General features: G+C 39.3%; 1 protein-coding gene across 1 annotated transcript in view; it reads left to right on the forward strand.

Annotated features, from left to right (window-relative positions):
• HS2ST1 (heparan sulfate 2-O-sulfotransferase 1) overlaps positions 1-25,000 on the forward strand; it is a 280,471-nt gene that overhangs the window by 253,404 nt on the left and 2,067 nt on the right. The window contains exons 4-6 of the mRNA XM_053693915.1: positions 13,945-14,083; positions 15,984-16,081; positions 17,674-17,831. Of these exons, the coding sequence (XP_053549890.1) occupies positions 13,945-14,083; positions 15,984-16,081; positions 17,674-17,831 (395 nt within the window). The remainder of the gene's footprint in view (positions 1-13,944; positions 14,084-15,983; positions 16,082-17,673; positions 17,832-25,000) is intronic.

Raw genomic sequence — 25,000 nt, forward strand, 5'->3', positions numbered from 1 at the left:
TGTAAGTATGCTGTCTCGGCAGAAGCAACAGTTATTACTGTATGTAAGTATGCTGTCTCAGTAGAAGCAACAGTTATTACTGTATGTAAGTATGCTGTCTCGGCAGAAGCAACAGTTATTACTGTATGTAAGTATGCTGTCTCGGTAGAAGCAACAGTTATTACTGTATGTAAGTATGCTGTCTCGGTAGAAGCAACAGTTATTACTGTATGTAAGTATGCTGTCTCAGTAGAAGCAACAGTTATTACTGTATGTAAGTATGCTGTCTCAGTAGAAGCAACAGTTATTACTGTATGTAAGTATGCTGTCTCAGTAGAAGCAACAGTTATTACTGTATGTAAGTATGCTGTCTCGGCAGAAGCAACAGTTATTACTGTATGTAAGTATGCTGTCTCGGCAGAAGCAACAGTTATTACTGTATGTAAGTATGCTGTCTCGGCAGAAGCAACAGTTATTACTGTATGTAAGTATGCTGTCTCGGCAGAAGCAACAGTTATTACTGTATGTAAGTATGCTGTCTCGGCAGAAGCAATAGTTATTACTGTATGTAAGTATGCTGTCTCGGTAGAAGCAACAGTTATTACTGTATGTAAGTATGCTGTCTCGGTAGAAGCAACAGTTATTACTGTATGTAAGTATGCTGTCTCGGTAGAAGCAATAGTTATTACTGTATGTAAGTATGCTGTCTCGGTAGAAGCAACAGTTATTACTGTATGTAAGTATGCTGTCTCGGTAGAAGCAACAGTTATTACTGTATGTAAGTATGCTGTCTCGGCAGAAGCAACAGTTATTACTGTATGTAAGTATGCTGTCTCGGCAGAAGCAACAGTTATTACTGTATGTAAGTATGCTGTCTCGGCAGAAGCAACAGTTATTACTGTATGTAAGTATGCTGTCTCGGCAGAAGCAACAGTGCTCACATAAAGTTTTTCTTTTTTTGTATTTAATATTTATATTAGACTTTAGCACCAGGTACCTTTTTGAATCTTTGCATCTTGGGCTCAGTAGGAGACACCAAATAAAATCATCAAACACATAGATTGGCAAGAACCCACATAGATGCACACAGCTAGGCTAAAAACAGAAAGTGAAGAGATATTTACATAATTTGGCCAAATGATAAGCCCAGCAGGGGCCGTACCAATGTCTCTTCCTACCTGGTCCCAAACCTGCAGCCATATATAGTGGTTCCCAACCAAACACTCTGAGATACAAAAAAGGTTTTGTAATCTGCCTCACTACAAAACACGGAGGTGGATTGCACTCTCAAACCGGAATGGGTACACATCCCATGGCTCTGGAAAAACTCACAGCTCTGGCTGATTATTTCTATATTTGCACAATATTCCACTTAGCCAGTCACAATTTTACAAGGTGTTTCAATGCTGTCTGGACCGAATACTACAATACTATGCCTTTATGGGCTGAATCATTTTTGCTTCTCTCTTTATAACCATGAGCCTCCCTGACTTAATATACAACTCCAATACACTATCTTGAGTGCACCTGAGCTTGGGTGGGGTGCATTAACCAATGGAATGTAGTCTTCCTATTTTTCCCCCAAAGGCTTAATTGAAGCATATTATTGTTTTAACAATTTTCAAAGAAAACTGACAAGCCGGTTATAACAAAATAATTAACACAGATATTAATATGATAACTATGTATCTGTGGATTCCTCATAATGAAATATATTTAGAACGAATACACCATTAGAATTATTTTGTATTTGTCATTATAATGTTGCTTCAAATGTTTGTGTGTTGGCTTCTCACTGGAAGTTGATGTTGTGAAAGGTATCTAGCTTGTTTAACCTAAAGAAATGGTATTTCTTTTTTAAGACACGATGAGTCCACGGATCATCTTAATTACTAATGGGATATTCACCTCCTGGTCAGCAGGAGGAGGCAAAGAGCACCACAGCAGAGCTGTTAAATAGCTTCTCCCTTCCCTCCCACCCCAGTCATTCTCTTTGCCTACGTTAGTGCTAGGAAGAGGTAAAGTGATGTGTTAGACTAGATTCTTCAATCAAGAGTTTATTATTTTTAAAGTAGTGCCATAGTGTGCTGCTTTGTTCTAGGGTGTAGCCGTAGTCTATATCAGTCTCTACAGTAGAGCTTTGGTGGCTTTAGAACAATGGGAACTTGTGGGACATAATTCTCACTGCGCCTCCCATACTTTGATGCTGCCCTAAGTTTAATAGCCTAAGTAAGATGACTCAGGTTTTTTTCCTTTCCACAGGACTATGTGAGGGAGAGGACCTCTCAATCCTGCTGAGCTGCCCTGCTGTCGGGCAGAATTCATAGGTAAGTGCTGAATTTGTATTCTGGGTCTGAAATCTCAGATGAGGTGAGGCACTTTATTTAATGGGATATAACTCCTATACATTGAAGGGAGTGAATTCAAGGTGACAGCATTTTATTAGCAGGCACTGGGGCTGAGGAGATTGGTAGCTTATTTTCTATTGGGCTGAGTAAAGGAGACTCTTTGGTCACATATTTTTTGGCTAAGCCACTATATACAAAGTGGTAGCCAAATTTGCCTCCAGATAGGTTCTTGGTTCATTTGCTCCCGGTGGCGTAATGGTTTTTATATTAACTCCATTATCCTACTAAGTTAAGCATCTTAGTTAGGATAATGGCAACCGGGTGCTTGATATTGTAACGCCCACGATGGGCGGAGATTCGGGTGGCGCCATTTTGGGCTGCGCACCTAGTGAGTTAAGGCTGTATCATATCGAGAAGAGAGCCTGATATTGTGACGCCCATGATGGGCGGACCTATGGGTGGCGCCAATTTGGGCTGCGCACTCTAATCTCTAACTCCGTTGTCGGAAACGGAAGGACTCTTTACACTGTAAATAGTGGTCACAGAGATTGCAGCTATGTTCCGGATCATAATGCACTCAGTTATTAGAGCATATGATAGAGTCCCTGCTGATCGCAATCCGTTATGAAACTAGTTGCAATTACCTTTAATCAGTCTCCCCTTTGCAGCAACTGGAATCAAAGAACAATAATTCTAATAAATTCTGCAGTTCCGTTGTTTTTTATGTTATATTGTGTTTTAAGCACAAAAACAAATTAGAGGGGCAGATGGGCACCTCAGCAAGGTTTAGCTGAGGTGTGGTTAACTTCTGCATTACTTGTGTACTATTTTAGTTTGTTCTGCACACAAAAAATAAAAATAAAAAGTTACAGTTTTGAATTTAAAGAGACAGTACATTTTTTTATCTGTTCATTTTTATTAAAAGAATTTCAACTGTTTATTGTTTATTTCATCCTTTGTGACTTAGGATGGAACAAGAGCACACAAAAAATGAGTTACTTTTTAAAAATTAAAGAGACAGTAAAAAAATTTATGTGTCAATTTTTATTAAAAAATTTCACTCTTTTCTAAACCTACTCCTTCTAAGGCGTTTGCTGTTTAGGAGTCTGTTGACTATGGTCAATCTCTGCCACAAATTTCTCCTATAGTGTTCCACAAAATGTTATGGCCCACATGCAGTGCCCTGCTTTTCCTTTTACACTCCACCTGGAGTTACTCTGCATTTCATGCATTATATGTTTTCCTACGTGGAAGGAAACATTACTAGAGGAATTATTTTCAATCATTTAAAGGGTGATTGATACAGTAGTTGCTATTCTGAATGGTTCTTCCCTGTTACCTGAAAGAGGAAGATACTTCTGGATTACCTGAGAGAGAATTCTCAGACTCAAATGAATAATATCTTTATTTGATCTTGAGGTTGTTTTTCTTTCAGTTTTTTTTTTTTTAGCTTAAACACCTCCATTTGTTGCTTTAGGAGGTTTTAGCTACCCTGGGCGACTCCGACACTTCCGAAGTAATCTATCCTAGCGTGCCCAGTAAATTATAAGGAATGGAAGAGACCACAATCCCTATATTTAAAAAGATGTTTCCCAGATGTACAATCATTTTGTCAGGCCTTGGTCAAGATCAGGCCTGTGTTCAATTCAGTACTCCTCCATGGAGTCTGAATTTAGTTCTCAGAGTTTTTCAAGGGACTCTGTTTGAGCCTATGCTTTCCTTAGATATTAAGTTGTTATCTTGGAAAGTTTTATTTCTTGTTGCTATTTCTTCTGCTTGGAGAGTGTTGGAGCTCTCGGCATTTCAGTATAAGTCACCTTATTTTATTTTCCATTCAGATAAGGTAGTTTTACGTACTAAATTAGGATTCTTCCTAAGGTTGTCTCTGATCGGAACATAAATCAGGAGATTGTTGTTCTTTTCTTGTATTCTAATCCTTCTTCTCAGAAGGAAAGACCTCTGCAAACTTTGGACGTGGTTCGTGCTTTAAAGTTTTACCTGCAGGCAACTAAGGACTTTTAAGGTTGTCAGTCTTCTTTGTGGTTTTCAAATATCAATTGCCTTAGGCAATTGCAAGAATGTACTTGTGTAGCACTCACCAGCAATTGATCTATTTTGGTCCAATGCTACCTTAGGTAAAGAAGCCCAAAGAGGGGCGATTAAAACTTAACTTTTATTTTGTTAGTTAAAATCTTTACAACACATTAAAATCCACAAACAGTGTGGGGTGAGGGAATGTTGTTCCAAAAAGGAATAGACCATTAGTACATTTTTGGTAAATCCAAGGGAAAGTACCCTCACTAATATGGGGTGCTACAATATACCTCGGGTGTCACCCTTTTATATGTAGGGTCCTGAGTTATATCTCAGGTGTAGCTAATCCCCCAATAGTTGTGTGTAGTCCGCAATGTGGGGAGTGTGATTACTAGTTCTGGTTTGTGTTTTATTTCGGTTTTTATTTTAGAACCCAAAATGTAACGGTCCCGTACAGTTCTTTGCCACTCCTTTGTTGAAGGATAGGATAGAATTATCACCAGACTGGCTGTGCTAAGGAGTCTATCAGCGGCTTAGTGATGAATTGGATGGATATGCTTATATTGTGGAGATTATAACTGGGGGGTGACAATATAGCACGTTATTGTAGAGAAATTGTTTAACCCACTTATCTACGAGGGTTAGGAGGTATTCTCCTGTTTATATGTGGAATCAGGTTGATCGTGCTACAGTATTGATCTGATATTACAGATATTCTTAACTGTTGTATAGATAGCCCTGTGGGGTAATTAGAATTATTTATAGTTATCAACATATGTTATTATAATTCCATATAGAGAGCTAAATATACCTATACGTTAAATACGCTGTCAATTTGTACTGAATATCTGTTATAGTGTGCGGTGCTTCTACTCGTTTTGTGATACTTGGTATATAGAGAGCCTGAATGGCGAAAATGAGCGGAGCTTAACTGTCAAAGGACAGTAATAGTATTCAGAAAAAATTTAGTTTCCTGTAGGTCAGAATAGCTGGTTTCTAAACCGGTGATATCAAAACCTGCCCCTGCTTGATTATCTATATATAGGTTTTCTTAGTATTGCGGATGCACCTTTAAATTCCTTATCGTAAAGTAGGACTTATCAGTATACTACATCAGTCATTACTGTATATATTAACCCCCCGTTTTTTTCGGGTTTTGCTCCCCAATATACTATGTAAATGAGATTAGTTTAGCCGGAAGTTTTCAGTAGTCAGCGTTAATGTAGTGGCTAAACAATTATAATAATCTAGATGGTAAGATTCGAGTTGCCGTTTGGCCTTCCCAGCTTATAGTATAAACACACAAATATCAATCCCTTACCATTCAGGGTTGTAGTACCCTCTAACCGTAATATATTAATTTCGTTTTGTCTATTTTTGCGGTAGTGATTAGTAAAGTACTAATACTGGCTATTGACAGCTTGTCTGGCTAGAGGATCTCAAGTTCACACACGGTTCACACATGTACCATTTTAAATTATTTTTCTAATTAAACATTCATACACCAGGTCACACTGTTTGAAAAGTTTAAAAAGGAGAAAAGTTCTCCAGCTGCCCTGACATGTTTCGCCACAAAGGCTTTGTCAAAGGTTCTTTGTGGTTTTCTCAAGAAAAACGAAAAGGGACAGAAATCTCAGGCTACTTCTTTCTCCAACATAGGTGTGTCCGGTCCACGGCGTCATCCTTACTTGTGGGATATTCTCTTCCCCAACAGGAAATGGCAAAGAGCCCAGCAAAGCTGGTCACATGATCCCTCCTAGGCTCCGCCTTCCCCAGTCATTCTCTTTGCCGTTGTACAGGCAACATCTCCACGGAGATGGCTTAGAGTTTTTTGGTGTTTAACTGTAGTTTTTATTATTCAATCAAGAGTTTGTTATTTTAAAATAGTGCTGGTATGTACTATTTACTCTGAAACAGAAAGGTGATGAAGATTTCTGTTTGTAAGAGGAAAATGATTTTAGCAACCGTTACTAAAATCGATGGCTGTTTCCACACAGGACTGTTGAGAGGAATTAACTTCAGTTGGGGGAAACAGTGAGCAGACTTTTGCTGCTTGAGGTATGACACATTTCTAACAAGACGATGTAATGCTGGAAGCTGTCATTTTCCCTTTGGGATCCGGTAAGCCATTTTTATTACATAAGAAAAAAAAGGGCTTCACAAGGGCTTTTAAGACTGTAGACATTTTCTGGGCTAAAACGATTGATATATAAACATATTTTAATACTTCATAGCTTTGAGGAATTATTTTATTCTTGGGGATTATGTAAAATAACCGGCAGGCACTGTATTGGACACCTTATCCTCTAGGGGCTTTCCCTAATCATAGGCAGAGCCTCATTTTCGCGCCTCTATTGCGCACTTGTTTTTGGGAAGCATGACATGCAGATGCATGTGTGAGGAGCTCTGATACACAGAAAAGACTTTCTGAAGGCGTCATTTGGTATCGTATTCCCCTTTGGGCTTGGTTGGGTCTCAGCAAAGCAGATACCAGGGACTGTAAAGGGGTTAAATATAAAAACGGCTCCGGTTCCGTTATTTTAAGAGTTAAAGCTTTCAAATTTGGTGTGCAATACTTTTAAGGCTTTAAGACACTGTGGTGAAATTTTGGTGAATTTTGAACAATTCCTTCATACTTTTTCACATTTGCAGTAATAAAGTGTGTTCAGTTTAAAATTTAAAGTGACAGTAACGGTTTTATTTTAAAACGTTTTTTGTACTTTGTTATCAAGTTTATGCCTGTTTAACATGTCTGAACTACCAGATAGACTGTGTTCTGTATGTGGGGAAGCCAAGGTTCCTTCTCATTTAAATAGATGTGATTTATGTGACACAAAATTTAGAGAAAATGATGCCCAAGATGATTCCTCAAGTGAGGGGAGTAAGCATGGTACTGCATCATCCCCTCCTTCGTCTACACCAGTCTTGCCCACACAGGAGGCCCCTAGTACATCTAGTGCGCCAATACTCCTTACTATGCAACAATTAACGGCTGTAATGGATAATTCTATCAAAAACATTTTAGCCAAAATGCCCACTTATCAGCGAAAGCGCGACTGCTCTGTTTTAGAAAATACTGAAGAGCATGAGGACGCTGATGATATTGGTTCTGAAGTGCCCCTACACCAGTCTGAGGGGGCCAGGGAGGTTTTGTCTGAGGGAGAAATTTCAGATTCAGGGAAAATTTCTCAACAAGCTGAACCTGATGTGATTACATTTAAATTTAAATTGGAACATCTCCGCGCCCTGCTTAAGGAGGTGTTATCTACTCTGGATGATTGTGAGAATTTGGTCATTCCAGAGAAATTATGTAAAATGGACAAGTTCCTAGAGGTCCCGGGGCCCCCCGAAGCTTTTCCTATACCCAAGCGGGTGGCGGACATTGTAAATAAAGAATGGGAAAGGCCCGGCATACCTTTCGTCCCTCCCCCTATATTTAAGAAATTGTTTCCTATGGTCGACCCCAGAAAGGACTTATGGCAGACAGTCCCCAAGGTCGAGGGGGCGGTTTCTACTCTAAACAAACGCACCACTATACCCATAGAAGATAGTTGTGCTTTCAAAGATCCTATGGATAAAAAGTTAGAGGGTTTGCTTAAAAAGATGTTTGTTCAGCAAGGTTACCTTCTACAACCAATTTCATGCATTGTTCCTATCACTACAGCAGCGTGTTTCTGGTTCGATGAACTAGAAAAGGCGCTCAATAAAGATTCTTCTTATGAGGAGATTTTGGACAGAATTCATGCTCTCAAATTGGCTAACTCTTTCACCCTAGACGCCACTTTGCAATTGGCTAGATTAGCGGCGAAAAATTCTGGGTTTGCTATTGTGGCGCGCAGAGCGCTTTGGCTAAAATCTTGGTCAGCGGATGCGTCTTCCAAGAACAAATTGCTTAACATTCCTTTCAAGGGGAAAACGCTGTTTGGCCCTGACTTGAAAGAGATTATTTCTGATATCACTGGGGGCAAGGGCCACGCCCTTCCTCAGGATAGGTCTTTCAAGGCCAAAAATAAACCTAATTTTCGTCCCTTTCGCAGAAACGGACCAGCCCCAAGTGCTACGTCCTCTAAGCAAGAGGGTAATACTTCTCAAGCCAAACCAACCTGGAGGCCAATGCAAGGCTGGAACAAAGGAAAGCAGGCCAAGAAACCTGCCACTGCTACCAAGACAGCATGAGATGTTGGCCCCCGATCCGGGACCGGATCTGGTGGGGGGCAGACTCTCTCTCTTCGCTCAGGCTTGGGCAAGAGATGTTCTGGATCCTTGGGCGCTAGAAATAGTCTCCCAAGGTTATCTTCTGGAATTCAAGGGGCTTCCCCCAAGGGGGAGGTTCCACAGGTCTCAATTGTCTTCAGACCACATAAAAAAACAGGCATTCTTACATTGTGTAGAAGACCTGTTAAAAATGGGAGTGATTCATCCTGTTCCATTAGGAGAACAAGGGATGGGGTTCTACTCCAATCTGTTCGTAGTTCCCAAAAAAGAGGGAACATTCAGACCAATCTTAGATCTCAAGATCCTAAACAAGTTTCTCAAGGTTCCATCGTTCAAAATGGAAACCATTCGAACAATTCTTCCTTCCATCCAGGAAGGTCAATTCATGACCACGATGGATTTAAAGGATGCGTATCTACATATTCCTATCCACAAGGAACATCATCGGTTCCTAAGGTTCGCATTTCTGGACAAGCATTACCAGTTTGTGGCACTTCCGTTCGGATTAGCCACTGCTCCAAGAATTTTCACAAAGGTACTAGGGTCCCTTCTAGCGGTGCTAAGACCAAGGGGCATTGCAGTAGTACCTTACTTGGACGACATTCTGATTCAAGCGTCGTCCCTTCCACAAGCAAAGGCTCACACGGACATTGTCATGGCCTTTCTCAGATCTCACGGGTGGAAAGTGAACGTAGAAAAAAGTTCTCTATCTCCGTCAACAAGGGTTCCCTTCTTGGGAACAATAATAGACTCCTTAGAAATGAGGATTTTTCTGACAGAGGCCAGAAAATCAAAACTTCTAAACTCTTGTCAAGTACTTCATTCTGTTCCTCTTCCTTCCATAGCGCAGTGCATGGAAGTAATAGGTTTGATGGTAGCGGCAATGGACATAGTTCCTTTTGCGCGAATTCATCTAAGACCATTACAACTGTGCATGCTCAGTCAGTGGAATGGGGATTATACAGACTTGTCTCCGACGATACAAGTAGATCAGAGAACCAGAGATTCACTCCGTTGGTGGCTGTCCCTGGACAACCTGTCACAGGGGATGAGCTTCCGCAGACCAGAGTGGGTCATTGTCACGACCGACGCCAGTCTGGTGGGCTGGGGCGCGGTCTGGGGACCCCTGAAAGCTCAGGGTCTTTGGTCTCGGGAAGAATCTCTTCTCCCGATAAATATTCTGGAACTGAGAGCGATATTCAATGCTCTCAAGGCTTGGCCTCAGCTAGCAAAGGCCAAATTCATACGGTTTCAATCAGACAACATGACGACTGTTGCGTACATCAACCATCAGGGGGGAACAAGGAGTTCCCTGGCGATGGAAGAAGTGACCAAAATCATTCAATGGGCGGAGACTCACTCCTGCCACTTGTCTGCAATCCACATCCCAGGAGTGGAAAATTGGGAAGCGGATTTTCTGAGTCGTCAGACATTTCATCCGGGGGAGTGGGAACTCCATCCGGAAATCTTTGCCCAAATTACTCAGTTGTGGGGCATTCCAGACATGGATCTGATGGCCTCTCATCAGAACTTCAAGGTTCCTTGCTACGGGTCCAGATCCAGGGATCCCAAGGCGACTCTAGTAGATGCACTAGTAGCACCTTGGACCTTCAAACTAGCTTATGTATTCCCGCCGTTTCCTCTCATCCCCAGGCTGGTAGCCAGGATCAATCAGGAGAGGGCATCGGTGATCTTGATAGCTCCTGCGTGGCCACGCAGGACTTGGTATGCAGACCTGGTGAATATGTCATCGGCTCCACCATGGAAGCTACCTTTGAGACGGGACCTTCTTGTTCAAGGTCCGTTCGAACATCCGAATCTGGTCTCACTCCAACTGACTGCCTGGAGATTGAACGCTTGATCTTATCAAAGCGAGGGTTCTCAGATTCTGTCATTGATACTCTTGTTCAGGCCAGAAAGCCTGTAACTAGAAAAATCTACCACAAAATATGGAAAAAATATATCTGTTGGTGTGAATCTAAAGGATTCCCTTGGGACAAGATAAAAATTCCTAAGATTCTATCCTTTCTTCAAGAAGGTTTGCAGAAAGGATTATCTGCAAGTTCTTTGAAGGGACAGATTTCTGCTTTATCTGTGTTACTTCACAAAAAGCTGGCAGCTGTGCCAGATGTTCAAGCCTTTGTTCAGGCTCTGGTTAGAATCAAGCCTGTTTACAAACCTTTGACTCCTCCTTGGAGTCTCAATTTAGTTCTTTCCGTTCTTCAGGGGGTTCAGTTTGAACCCTTACATTCCGTTGATATTAAGTTATTATCTTGGAAAGTTCTGTTTTTGGTTGCAATTTCTTCTGCTAGAAGAGTTTCAGAATTATCTGCTCTGCAGTGTTCTCCTCCTTATCTGGTGTTCCATGCAGATAAGGTGGTTTTGCGTACTAAACCTGGTTTTCTTCCGAAAGTTGTTTCTAACAAAAACATTAACCAGGAGATAGTCGTGCCTTCTTTGTGTCCGAATCCAGTTTCAAAGAAGGAACGTTTGTTGCACAATTTGGATGTAGTTCGTGCTTTAAAATTCTATTTAGATGCTACAAAGGATTTTAGACAAACATCTTCCTTGTTTGTTGTTTATTCTGGTAAAAGGAGAGGTCAAAAAGCAACTTCTACCTCTCTCTCCTTTTGGCTTAAAAGCATCATCAGATTGGCTTACGAGACTGCCTGACGGCAGCCTCCTGAAAGAATCACAGCTCATTCCACTAGGGCTGTGGCTTCCACATGGGCCTTCAAGAACGAGGCTTCTGTTGATCAGATATGTAAGGCAGCGACTTGGTCTTCACTGCACACTTTTACTAAATTTTACAAATTTGATACTTTTGCTTCTTCTGAGGCTATTTTTGGGAGAAAGGTTTTGCAAGCCGTGGTGCCTTCCATATAGGTGACCTGATTTGCTCCCTCCCTTCATCCGTGTCCTAAAGCTTTGGTATTGGTTCCCACAAGTAAGGATGACGCCGTGGACCGGACACACCTATGTTGGAGAAAACAGAATTTATGTTTACCTGATAAATTACTTTCTCCAACGGTGTGTCCGGTCCACGGCCCGCCCTGGTTTTTTAATCAGGTCTGATGATTTATTTTCTTTAACTACAGTCACCACGGTATCATATGATTTCTCCTATGCAAATATTCCTCCTTTACGTCGGTCGAATGACTGGGGAAGGCGGAGCCTAGGAGGGATCATGTGACCAGCTTTGCTGGGCTCTTTGCCATTTCCTGTTGGGGAAGAGAATATCCCACAAGTAAGGATGACGCCGTGGACCGGACACACCGTTGGAGAAAGTAATTTATCATGTAAACATAAATTCTGTTTTCTTTTTGGTTGTAGAGTATCATACGTTTTGCATATGAGACTGCTGAAAAGCAGCCTCCCGGGACAGTTATGGCTCATTCCACGAGAGCTGTTGCTTTCTCATGGGAGTTCAAAAATTAAGCTTCTGTGGATCAGACTTGCAAGGCTGCAACTTGGTCCTCTCTTCACTCTTTTTCAAAGTTCTACAAATTTGACTTTTTTGCCTCGGCTGAGGCCACTTTTGGGAGAAAGATTTTTTTAGGCAGTGGTGCCTTTCGTTTAGGTTCCCTGTCTTGTCCTTCCCGTATCATCTGTGTACTCTAGCTTGGGTATTGAATCCCATTAGTAAATAAGATGATCCATGGACTCATCGTATCTTAAAAAAGAAAAGAAAATGTATGCTTACCTGATAAATGTATTTCTTTTTTGACACGATAAGTCCACGGCTCGCCCTGTTCTTTTAGACAGGTTGTGGGTTATTGTAAACTTCAGACACCTCTGCACCTTGGTTTTTCCTTTCTCTTCCTAATTTCGGTCGAATGACTGGAGTGGGAGGGAAGGGAGGAGCTATTTAACAGCTCTGCTGTGGTGCTCTTTGCCTCCTCCTGCTGACCAGGAGGTGAATATCCCATTAGTAATTAAGATGATCCGTGGACTCATCGTGTCAAAAAAGAAATACATTTATCAGGTAAGCATAAATTTTCTTTTCTTCCAGGGCTAGTCTCTGTAATATATTCTGTCCACATGGGGGTTTGTTGGAACAATTTCAGACCTTCAGTTCCGGGCAATCAGTTTAGTAAATATTGTACCAGTTTTAGGTGTGTAGGTAGATATGGATAGGTGTAGGTAGAAAGGCATAGGCAGATAGGTATAGGTAGATATGGATAGTTGTAGGTAGAAAGGCATAGGTGGATAGGTGTAGGTAGATATGGATAGGTGTAGGTAGAAAGGCATAGGTGTAGGTAGATATGGATAGGTGTAGGTAGAAAGGCATAGGCAGATAGGTGTAGGTAGATATGGATAGGTGTAGGTAGAAAGGCATAAGCAGGTAGACGTGGATAGGTGTAGGTAGAAAGGCATAGGCAGATAGGTGTAGGTAGATATGGATAGGTGTAGGTAGAAAGGCATAGGCAGGTAGATGTGGATAGGTTTAGGTAGAAAGGCATAGGCAGATATGGATAGGTGTAGGTAGAAAAGCATAGGCAGGTAGGTGTAGGTAGATATGGATAGGTGTAGGTAGAAAGGCATAGGCAGGTAGATGTGGATAGGTTTAGGTAGAAAGGCATAGGCAGATATGGATAGGTGTAGGTAGAAAAGCATAGGCAGGTAGGTGTAGGTAGATATGGATAGGTTTGGGTAGAAAGACATAGGCAGATAGGTGTAGGTAGATATGGATAGGTGTAGGTAGAAAGGCATAGGCAGGTAGATATGGATGGGTTTAGGTAGAAAGTCATAGGCAGATAGGCGTAGGTAGAAAGGCATAGGCAGGTAGGCGTAGGTAGAAAGGCATAGGCAGGTAGGTGTAGGTAGAAAGGCATAGGCAGGTAGGTGTAGGTAGAAAGGCATAGGCAGGTAGGTGTAGGTAGAAAGGCATAGGCAGGTAGGTGTAGGTAGAAAGGCATAGGCAGGTAGGTGTAGGTAGAAAGGCATAGGCAGGTAGGTGTAGGTAGAAAGGCATAGGCAGGTAGGTGTAGGTAGAAAGGCATAGGCAGGTAGGTGTAGGTAGAAAGGCATAGGCAGGTAGGTGTAGGTAGAAAGGCATAGGCAGGTAGGTGTAGGTAGAAAGGCATAGGCAGGTAGGTGTAGGTAGAAAGGCATAGGCAGGTAGGTGTAGGTAGAAAGGCATAGGCAGGTAGGTGTAGGTAGAAAGGCATAGGCAGGTAGGTGTAGGTAGAAAGGCATAGGCAGGTAGGTGTAGGTAGATATTGATAGATTTAAAATAATCTTTCTGATGCTTTCTAACCTGGTAGCTATGGAATACTATTGTATGCCTGTTGTTATTTGTAAATTAAAACTGGAACTGCCAAACTTTTCTTGTATTATTCATTTTAACCCTAAATTTGCATTCCAGATTTGGAATTAAAAAGAAACCAATTTATATAAATATCATCCGGGATCCTATTGAGCGCCTTGTTTCCTACTACTACTTCCTGCGCTTTGGGGATGACTATCGGCCTGGGTTACGGAGGAGAAAACAAGGGGACAAAAAGGTACAATAGACCATTCATTTGAGTCTTGTATATTGGGCTAAATGGCAGATAGCGAGAGTAAAATTCACTAACATTGTGCTGTATGCTATCCTTAAAGGGATAGGAAGTCAAAATTAAATTTGCATGATTCAGATAGGGCAAATAATTGTAAGATACTTTTAAATTTACTTCTATTTTCAAATGTGCTTCGTTCTCTTGGTATCCCTTGTTGAAAACAAATACGCATGTATTCTACACTAGTGGGAGCTAGCTGCTGATTGGTGCCTGCACACATTTGTCTCTTGTGATTGGCTAACTAGATGTGTTCAGCTTCCTGTCAGTAGTGCAATGCTGTTCCTTCAGCAAAGGATAACAAGAGAATGAAGCACATTTGATAATAAAAGTAAATTTTAAAGTTATTTAAAATTGTATGCTTTATCCTTTTTGGGGTTTCCTGTACGTTTAAATAGTAGAAGAGATCATATGTTACTTATTTTTATAAGGAAATGGAACCGGTGACAAGACATCTCGTGTACCATTCTCACGCACGTTATTTTAATGCGGTTCTGTTGATTTGGGAAAGAAATGGACAATGACAACTAATATGTCAAATATTTTCACAAATTAAAGGGACATGAAACCCAAAATGTTTTTCATGATTTAGGCAGAACATACAATTTTAAACAACTTTTCAATTTACTTTTATTATCAAATTTGCTTCATTCTGTTGTTATCATTTGTTGAATGAACAGCAGTGCACTTCTGGTTTCTAACAGAACACATGGGAGAGCCAATGACAATCGGTATAGATATATGCAGCCACCAATCAGCAGCTAGAACCTAGGTTCTTTGCTGCTCCTGAGCTTACCTAGATAAATGTTTCAGCAAAGGATACCTAGAGAAGGAAGCAAATTAAATAATAGAAATAAATTGGAAAGTTGTTTAAAATGGTATTCTCTGTCTAAATCAGGAAAGAAAAAAATGTGGGTTTCATGTCCCTTTTTAATATGAAAAACAAACTAGAGGACATTAATTTTTATAAGTAAATTACAATGGATCTCTTATTTCTTAAAGGTACAGTAAAGTGACAAAGATTTTTATTCAGACAGATCATGTCATTTTAAACAACCTTCCACTTCTTTGCTGCTCTTGAGTTTTCCCAGATAAACATTTTTTTGTAAAATGTACTTCTTTAACTTTGTGTCATTTCTTGGAGAGTATACCTGAGTATGCTCAGGAAGCAGCAAGGCACTACTGGGAACTAGTTGAACACATCCAGTGAGCCAATGACAAGATGCATGTGTGTAGCCTCCAATCAACAACTACCTCGCAGTAGTGCCTTGCTATTCCTGAGCCTACCTACGTGCACTCTTCAGCAAATGATACCAAGAGAACAAAGTAAAGTTGATACCTGAATAATTAAAATTCTGTCTGAATCATGAAAGTTTAGTTTTCACTTTACTTTTCCCTTAAAGGGACAGTAAAGTCATGATTTAGACAGATCATTCAAGTTTAAACAACTTTCCAGTTTCCTTCTACTATTTAATTTGCTTTCTTCTCTTGGTATCCTTTGCTGAAAGGTTTATTTAGGAAAGCTCAGGAGCAACAGAGAACCTAGGTTCTAGCTGCTGATTGGTGGCTGCATATTTATACTGATTGTCATTGGCTCACCCATGTTTTCAGCTAGAAATCAGTAGTGCATTGCTGCTCCTTCAACAAACGATACCAAGAGAATAAAACAAATTTGATAATAGAAATAAACTGGAAAGTTGTTTAAAATTCTATGTTCTACCTAAATCATGAAATAAAAATGTTGGGTTTGGTGTCCCTTTAATGTCAGCATTTTTCCCTACAAGTTTATTATACATGATACGTGAGACAGGCGTTTATATCTCACAGTGCGTCTTTATCTGTCTTCCAGACCTTTGATGAATGTGTAGCAGCAGGGGGCTCTGACTGCGCTCCGGAGAAACTATGGCTCCAGATTCCGTTCTTCTGTGGCCACAGCTCAGAATGCTGGTAGGAAAATAAAGCGAATTTGCCTTCTTATTTGGGCCCTTTTATTTCTGCATTATGCCGTTTAAAGTTAAAATTAACCTTTAATAATGTAAAGTATGCATTAAAAAAATCTTATCAAATTTGTTTTCATTCTCTTTGTATCCTACTTAGGTAGACTCATAGGAGTTCAGGAGAGTGCACATGCGTTTAGCATTTTATTGCAACAGTGTATAACATTTCAAGTGCATCACACCTCATACATGTAGAGAGGTTGTTTAGTTGTTAGTCTGACAGAAGCATTTATCTGTAAAATAAACCGTTGTAAAAATAAAGCTGCTCATTCTCGCAGGAGTGTGCACGGTCTTATGTACACACTGTCAGAGGTACCACTGAGTACGTGCAAGAGTACAAAGCTCATACGAGTCTGGGATTGGCTGACATATGTCACGTGATATAAGGGACAGAGAAATTAAATGAAACTTTGCAATTTTATCAGAAAAAAATTGCACTGTTATTAGGACGACTCCTAAATAGGAATTTAAGTCTCCAAAAGGGGTTAAACACACAGGTGAACACAGTTATGTACGGTAATTTTGAACTACCCCAATAGGAAAGATATATTTTTTTTTAAAACTATTTTTTTATTTGTTTCCTTTTTATTTGTTGTTTAATACAACGATCTAAGTAAACAAATCTGGCAGGTAACCCCCCAAAAAAACAAACAAACACACACGTTTTCTAGAAAATATATAATGCTATTGTTAAATGTCACATTTGTTAGTAAAATAACGTGTATTAAGATCATCAGCCGCGTCCTAGAAATTAAAATGTTATAGCTCTAGTTCCTATGTTCCTCAATGGGTCGATGAATCACAGCATAAAAGTGCAGAGCAGAGAACTTCAATTAATCAGGCTAAGACTGCACGGAATAAAATCTGTCTTTTTCTGAGTTGGGAATTTACTAATTAGCTGCAACTCACTGTAAACAGACAGCGGGATATTGAGTAAAAGTGTTAAAACTTCATTAAATATTTATGAGAAGATCAAGTGCTCATTAGGCCTCTAATAAGTAGAAAGATTTCACCCCTCCTCCCAGTACCCCCCCCGGCACCCTGCTATCCAGCTGTGTGCCGCGCTACTGAAGCACAGACTGATTCATAAACAGCTGAACATTAAACACTTCTTGCTTCTGTCTAAAAAGTCTACTTTATTTCATGCTCCCTAGAGTGACCAAAAAGCAAAGTCTGTAACCTGCAAGTGCTGTAAATCACACGGACGGTTTTGGCAATTTGCAGCAGTTTGGCAGCCGTGGTTAAAGAATTTAAAGTATTTCTACGGAGTGTGGGACAAGTACAATTTTTACACAGACTCAAGAAGTGTTCAGCTGTTTATGAAATAACCGGTATTACAGTTGCATTCCACAAAAAAAACAAATTATCTTTTTATTTTTTTAAATTTCCTTTTCATGAAGAAATGTCATAATCTCATTATTGCTATATATGAAGTTACAGTGTACTCGGGTAAGCAGCTATTGTGTTCAAAGCAGCCGCAGGAATGCCCTTTTAAATGGGATGGGCTCTCACTTTTTTTGTGTGTGACAATTATCCTTTTAGGAACGTGGGGAGTAAATGGGCCCTGGACCAAGCCAAGTACAACCTGGTTAATGAATACTTTCTTGTGGGCGTCACAGAGGAACTGGAAGACTTCATTATGTTGCTAGAAGCAGCCTTACCGCGTTTCTTTAAGGGCGCTACAGAGCTTTATCGTTCAGGTATTCCATGTGCATATGTTTTGTGCAGACAGTTGTGTTGTAATGGTTAGCTGGTTCCTTTACATGTTAAAGAGACACTTAGGTGCTACTGTTTGTAATACTCGTATTTCAAAATGTTTAAAACCATAATTATGTATGTAAGTCCAGGATCTATTTAAAGGGATAGTAAAGTCAAAATGAAAACTTAATGATTCAGACAGAACATACAAATTTAACCGATTCAATCGCTACATGTAGGCGCATGATGGTAGCTCAGTTGGTAAATGCCCTGACTACAAAAAAAGCCTGTTTAAAAGATCCAAGGTCACAGGTTCAAATCCCGGCAGTGCTGACTCAGCCCTTCATCCTTCCGAGGTCGATAAAATGAGTACCATTAAATTGGGTAATAATAACAACTATTACTATTCAGCTGCCGATTTGGTTAATTCCGAGAGCGAGCGCTGAAAGTGCTTTGAGTCCCACTGGGAGAGACGCTATATAAATACTAGTTATTATTATTACTAGTTATTATGATGAGCTATGTTCGTCATGCAGAGAGATAGCCAATCAAACGCTGTGGGCGACACTCCCAGGCTTCATGGGAGTGTCAGTGACATCAGCACATACGCACGTCACAAAGGGGACTGAACCAGGAAGGTTAGTGTAGCTGCAAGGGGAGCTGGATCAGGTTCTTCAAACCCCTCAAACGTCAGCAGCTTCAAACCTTATTTCCTTCCATAAGGCAGGGAGAGTCCACAACTTCATTCCTTACTGTTGGGAAATACAACACCTGGCCACCAAGAGTAGGCACACACCCCAGCCAAAGGCTTAAATATCTTCCCGACTTCCCCTTTCCCCAGTCGTTCTTTGCCTTTCGTCATTATAGGGGGTAGCAGAGAAGTGGCTGTAGATTTTATTTTTTATATATAGTTTCACACCTCCTCATAGTGTGTCATAAAGCCAGTGTCTTGATTCAAGCCAAAAGGTCAAAAGGTATTTAATTGTCAATTCCCATTCATCTGTAATAGTCTGACTCCAGATATTCCTGAACTGCAACAGACGTGCCCCCTGCCTGGTCCAATCATTAGGTCTTGGTATTTTGAGTAGGCCCAAACTTTCCTCTGACCTTTCCTCTGGAAACTGCAGCTTGCTTCCATGCTTTGGAACAAAAAAAGTATCTAGAAGAACTTCTTGCAGTTTTAGCCTGAAATCTCTGACTAGCAAAAAACACTGTAGATTTCCTCACCATAGCTGTTTGAGGCAAAAAATAAAGTTTCCCCCAGTTTTCTTTGCAATCAGGTCATCAATCTGCTTTCTAATCTGGATGGCTCAAACCTGGAGAAACCTGAAGAACCTGGATGGTTTAAAAGGCAGGTTCAATAAATTAAGTTTAGATTCTGCATCTACCTCCCAATGCTTCAGCCATAGAGGGTCTTGCCAAATTAGAAACCGCCATACATCTAGCATTAGGGAGAAAAAAAAATCCTTCATAACCTGTAAATAGACTTTAAGAAGCTCCTGCATGTCTGTAATAAATGAAGCACAGGCCTGTGAATTAGTAGAAGCAACCACATTAGTTTCAAAATAAGATGGCCCATTCTCTGCAGCTTTGGTAGTAGAAAGCATAGCCCTTATGGAAAAGAAACAGTTACATTTAAATGCTCTTTTTCCTAACATCTTTAAAAGAACCTTAATCGGAAACCAAAATAGCCCCTGTCTCAGGTAATCCATTTACTGTCATCTTTGGTGGAGCATCTCCTATAGTGGCTAAAGCCAAAAAGTGACTCAGGGCAAACCCTTGACCGAACCGTGTTGGATAGAAATCAAGACAGATTCCAGCAGCCATAGCTGGGGTGCAATTTGTCACCAAGTACAAGGCAGGTGGTCATGTCAGGATTCAGTTCTTCCAGCAAACATTTTAGAACTAAAGGCAGTTTCTCAAGCACTCCAGGCCTTTTAGAGTTTCATTCAGAATCAGTGTGTGAAAATCCTTTCAGACAACAGAACCGCAGTGGACTGTATCAGATTTTAGGGAACAAGGAACCTATCTGTGCTTCAAGCAGTATCACCCATATTTCAGTGGGCTCAAAGGCATCTTCAGCTAACAGCAGTTCATCTTCCAGGCAGTCTCAATCTGGAGGCGGATTTTCTGAGTAGGTCTCAGATTCTGCTTTAAGATGATTTTTCTCAAGATTGTAAAGATGTGGGGAATATAGGAAGAAATATATATATGTTGTCACACAATGTAAACTGCAACATAAAAGATATATCATACACACAATAAATGCTGCAATTTCACATCAGCATTCTCACATTAACAATAGCAGCATTCAAGTTAGTACAAATCTAAAAAAAATCTTAAAAATCTTAAAAACTGGTCAGTATTATGTACCAAAATTGTGCAATAATATACACAAATACTATAAATACTATTTCAACTCTGCTGCAGACAGAATATTCTAAAACCCCCAGGCAAAAAGATCGAATCAATTCCAATCCACAATGTGAAAATGATAGGTGAACAGTGTTCACACCAAAAATAATTGTATTCCAAAGATTTGGTGCTGCACAAAGAACGGTTAAAATGTACCTATGAATTCGGACTTAGGTGCTCCGAGTTTCAGATTTCCTGCACAAGTGGATATACCACTGAAGAACAGCTCTGGGATCCTGCTGGTGTGTGCAATGGGAGAAAGCCGCCGAGCTCCCCCTGCACTTCTTGGAATCCGCCCTCAGCTGTATCACATGCTCTCCAAGGTATGGTGTCTCACTGGACACAAAGAAGGACAAAATAGTAGATCCGGCAACGCGTTTCAGCTCACACTGAGCCTTTGTCAAGCTTGACAAAGGCTCAGTGTGAGCTGAAACGCATTGCCGGATCTACTATTTGTTTGTATGATATATCTTTTATGTTGCAGCTTACATTGTGTGACAACTTATATATATTTCTTCCTATATTTTCTTATTTTAATTTGATATGATTGTAAAAAATTCATTTATTTATGTATACACTCTTTTAATAGTACTTCTTACAGACTAGCCTTTTAGGCGCCCACTTTCTTTGGTATATTGTATTGTGTTTTTTGAGGCTTTAGGGACTTTACAGATTGTGGTACTAGGTCTATATTCTATATATTTGTAGCGCAAGTGGTGTTATTTTTGTATTTAAAAGATGTGGGCAATGCCAGATGTGGGCATGATGGCTACTAAGTGTAATTGTCAAGTCAGTAAGTTCTTCAGTCGTTTCCAGTCCCCAAGATGTTGATTTTTTTGCCCATCAGTTTAACTTCAAGCTGGATTATGTCTTCCCACCAATAGCTCTCATTCTGCATCTTCTCAACAGGCAAGTTATGTCTAGCAGCCTAGTTGTTAAGTGGGCATGATACAAGAAATTTTAATCTTTACGATGCTTTAATTTGCAACTCTTTTTAAAACTAGAAAGAAATCTACTTTTATAGCCTATTATAGGATTTAGGATGTTTTTGCGTCATGGATGCAACATCATGGTTCCCTTGACAATATTCAAGTTTCAGATATTATTCACTTCCTTCTTGTAGGTTTTCAGCAAGGACCTTCACCAGCCACTCTGAGTACAGATTTCGGCTATATCTGCAATTTAAGGTACTAGATCAGCAAGATCCTGTTACCCAGCAGTTTGTGCAGCTATATCTCATATATACGACTATCAGATCATTAGTACCTCCTTGGGATCTTCTGTTGGTGCTAGATTATCTTCTTGAATCTCTGTTCAAACCACTAATAAGTACATCTATGTGGTTTCTTACTTTGAAGACATTATTTGATGGGCATAACTTCAGCAAGGTTAATTGTAGCTTCAAGTTTGTCATTGGATAAACCTTTCCCTGTTTTCCAATCAGATAAGGATGATCTCAGAACGGTTACAGAGTTTCTACCTATAGTTGTATCAGATTTTCATTCCTCTTAGGATATTGTACTTCCTTCCTTTTTCTACAGAAGAAATTGATTGACGCAACTTCTGTATATATATTCTGGATGTAGTATGTTGTCTTCATTACTATGTTGACAGAACCAAAGAATTTCATCAGACTATATGCTAGTTGCTGATTGGTGGTTGCACATATATGCCTCTTGTCATTGGTTTACCAATGTGTCCAATTGTTTAAATGTGTATGTTGTAGCTGAATCATGAAATAAAATGTTTTTCATGCCCCTTTAAATACATTTATTACTTTGCACGTAAAATGCAGCTATCACTTTGCCTTTCAAACCTGCAGATTTTATTTGGTTTAAATTGTATTTTAGGATTGATTTCCCTTTACAAATGCGGCTTATTTTTCCCCTCAGTATAATTGTTTATTTTTTTATAAAGTGTACAGTTTGTTCCTTTTTACTAATCATATATTGAGTGATAACTATGAAAAAATATGTTTTAAATAAATAATTAAAAGAACAAAATTGACCAGTTACAAATAGTTTTCTCCATTAAGTTTTATGAGCAATTTAAGATGCAAATTCAGTTAGTATTTTGCTGACCAAGCTGAAAATCTGCTTTGTGATCATGTCGTGCAGCGGCCGGCGTTGAATAGTTTTACAGCTAGCAATTGTCACCCACTGTATTGTTACTAAGGAAACCCAAGTCAGTTCGTCAGTGTGATAGAAAAAAATACCCATAAAAGCGTATTTTTTTTTTCTTCTTCTTTCTTTTTTAAAGGGACATTGAGCACTAAAGTTCACTCACCGCCCTCTAATCATGGGTGCTGCCATTAAAGGGACAGTCTACACCAGAATTGTTATTGTTTAAAAAGATAGATAATCCCTTTATTACCCATTTCCCAGTTTTGCATAACCAACACAGTTATATTTATACACTTTTTACCTCTGTGATTACCGTCAAAGCCTCTGCAGACTGCCATATTGAATGCCCTATTTCAGTTGTTTTGACAGACTTGCATTTTAGTCAATCAGTGCTGACTCCTTGGTAACTCCACGGGCGTGAGCACAATGTTATCTATGACACAAATGAACTAACGCCCTCTAGTGGTGAAAACTCTCGAAATGCATTCAAGGTTTAAGAAATTAGCATACAAGCCTACCTAGGTTTAGCTTTCTTTCTTTTTTTTTTTTTTTATTAAGTTTTGTAATTGTACAGAAATGTTTCAAATAATAAACAATCACATTGTATATTACAAACCACTCATGTTGACTTTAACAATAACATAAATACAATTGGTGGGTATAACTACATAAAAAAAACTGAAAAAAAACACAGTTAATAGCTGTTATAACCTTTGATAATAGCTCCAGCTGAAACCAATTAGTATTACCAAGAAAATCTTGTTTCACTATATTACAATAGTTTATCGGATTTCTATACAACCTCTAACTCATATCTTTAACTAACCAAGGAGAAAGAAGAGGGGGAAAAAGGACAAAGAGATTCAGAAAAGATGCTGTCTCCAGTACAGAGGATATTTATCTGTTAATATCAGTTGTAAAAAAACAGGTGACGTACGGAAATCTAAAAGCTGTAGTTGGACTTCCCTGGGCTGGTCAAGGATTACTTTATCACATTTTGCCATGAACATTTTTAATTTGTTTTCTTCAAAGATTAGAGGGTCATGCTGATCCAGCACCAGTTGATATATTATATTATGTACAAATGAGACTTTACTAGGGGCCTTCTTATCTTTCCAGGATCTTAATATCATCTGTCTAACTAATAAAATTGCAGTATTAATCAATGGCTTATTCTGTACTTTCGCATGTACAGATAGAAAAAAGATATGTACGGGTTCAAGGATTAATCTATTTAGCCAGTACTCTATTTGTTTCCATAATTTTTGAATCTTTGGACAAGCATAAAAAAACATGAAATATTCCATTTTCCCATTATCTTAGGCATGAGGTTTAGCTTTCAAGTAAGAATACCAAGAGAAAAAAATCAAAATTGGTGATGAAAATAAATTGGAAAGTTGCTTAAAATGACATGCCCTATCTGAATCATGAAAGTTTATTTTGGACTAGACTTTAAGGAATGTAGGTTACACTGCAGCTATGTGAAGGAGAGTTACTGCACATGTGCAAATACATCGCACTGGAGTGAAGTGAAAGATAGATTTAATCATGGCGGCTCCCATGACTAAAGGGAGACGGAGAATAACTTCTGTGCTATTCTTATAAAATGTATTTAGTGTTTAATGGCACTTTAATAGTTCAGCTAGTTTACTTATATGTACAGCTTCTGTAGCCAAAATGTGACTTTTTTTTTTTTTTATCTTCCCAATTGTGTTTTAGCAAAACGTTGTGATTACAGCAGAGTGCACTAGTAGCTTTAACTGATATTCTCTCTTTATCAGTCAGTCTCCTGACTTTTTTTGTTTTCCGGTACTGGGCATTAGCTTGTACAACCATTATGTTTCCCTATACAATTAATAACCCAGTAGTTCCTCTCACTGTTTAGATCAGTTTACACCTTTAGATTTGTGACTATTTATTATATCCAAAGCCTTTAGAGGGATATAACCCCCCCCCCCCCCAAATAAATAAATATATATTTAATGATTCTGATAGAACATACAATTTTAAACGACTTTCCAATTTACTTCTATTATCAAATTTGTTTCATGCTCTTTTATCATTTGTTCAACAAGCAGCAATGCACTACTGGGAGCTAGCTGAACACATCTGGTGATCCAATGACCCGAGACAAACATCTGTAGCCACCAATCAGCAGCCAGCTCCCAGTAGTGCATTGTTGATACTCAGCATATGTACATATTTTCAACAAGGGAACAACGCAAATTATATAATAGAAGTAAATTGAAAAGTTGTTTAAAATTACATGCTCTGTCTAAATCATGCAAGCTTAATTTTTATTTTACTGTCCCTTTAAGTATTTTTATATATAAGTAAATATTATTGTTTAACAAAAATACATTTTATAATATTTTCGTTCAGTGGCCAAACAAGAGGGAAAATCATTTTTAAAAAAATGACATACCCCCTGATATATTCTTTCTTTTAAATTTTATACACGACAACATGGAACTTTGCTTTAAAATTTCCACTCTTTAAAGGGACAGTCTAGTTTAAAACAAACTTTCATTATTCAGATAGGGCATGTAATTTTAAACAATTTTAAAATTTACTTCTATCTCCAATTTTGCTTTGTTCTTTTGGTATTCTTAGTTGAAAGCTAAACCTAGGAG

This window comes from Bombina bombina, chromosome 10 (genome assembly GCF_027579735.1).
Source record: "Bombina bombina isolate aBomBom1 chromosome 10, aBomBom1.pri, whole genome shotgun sequence".
Classification (NCBI taxonomy): Eukaryota; Metazoa; Chordata; class Amphibia; order Anura; family Bombinatoridae; genus Bombina; species Bombina bombina.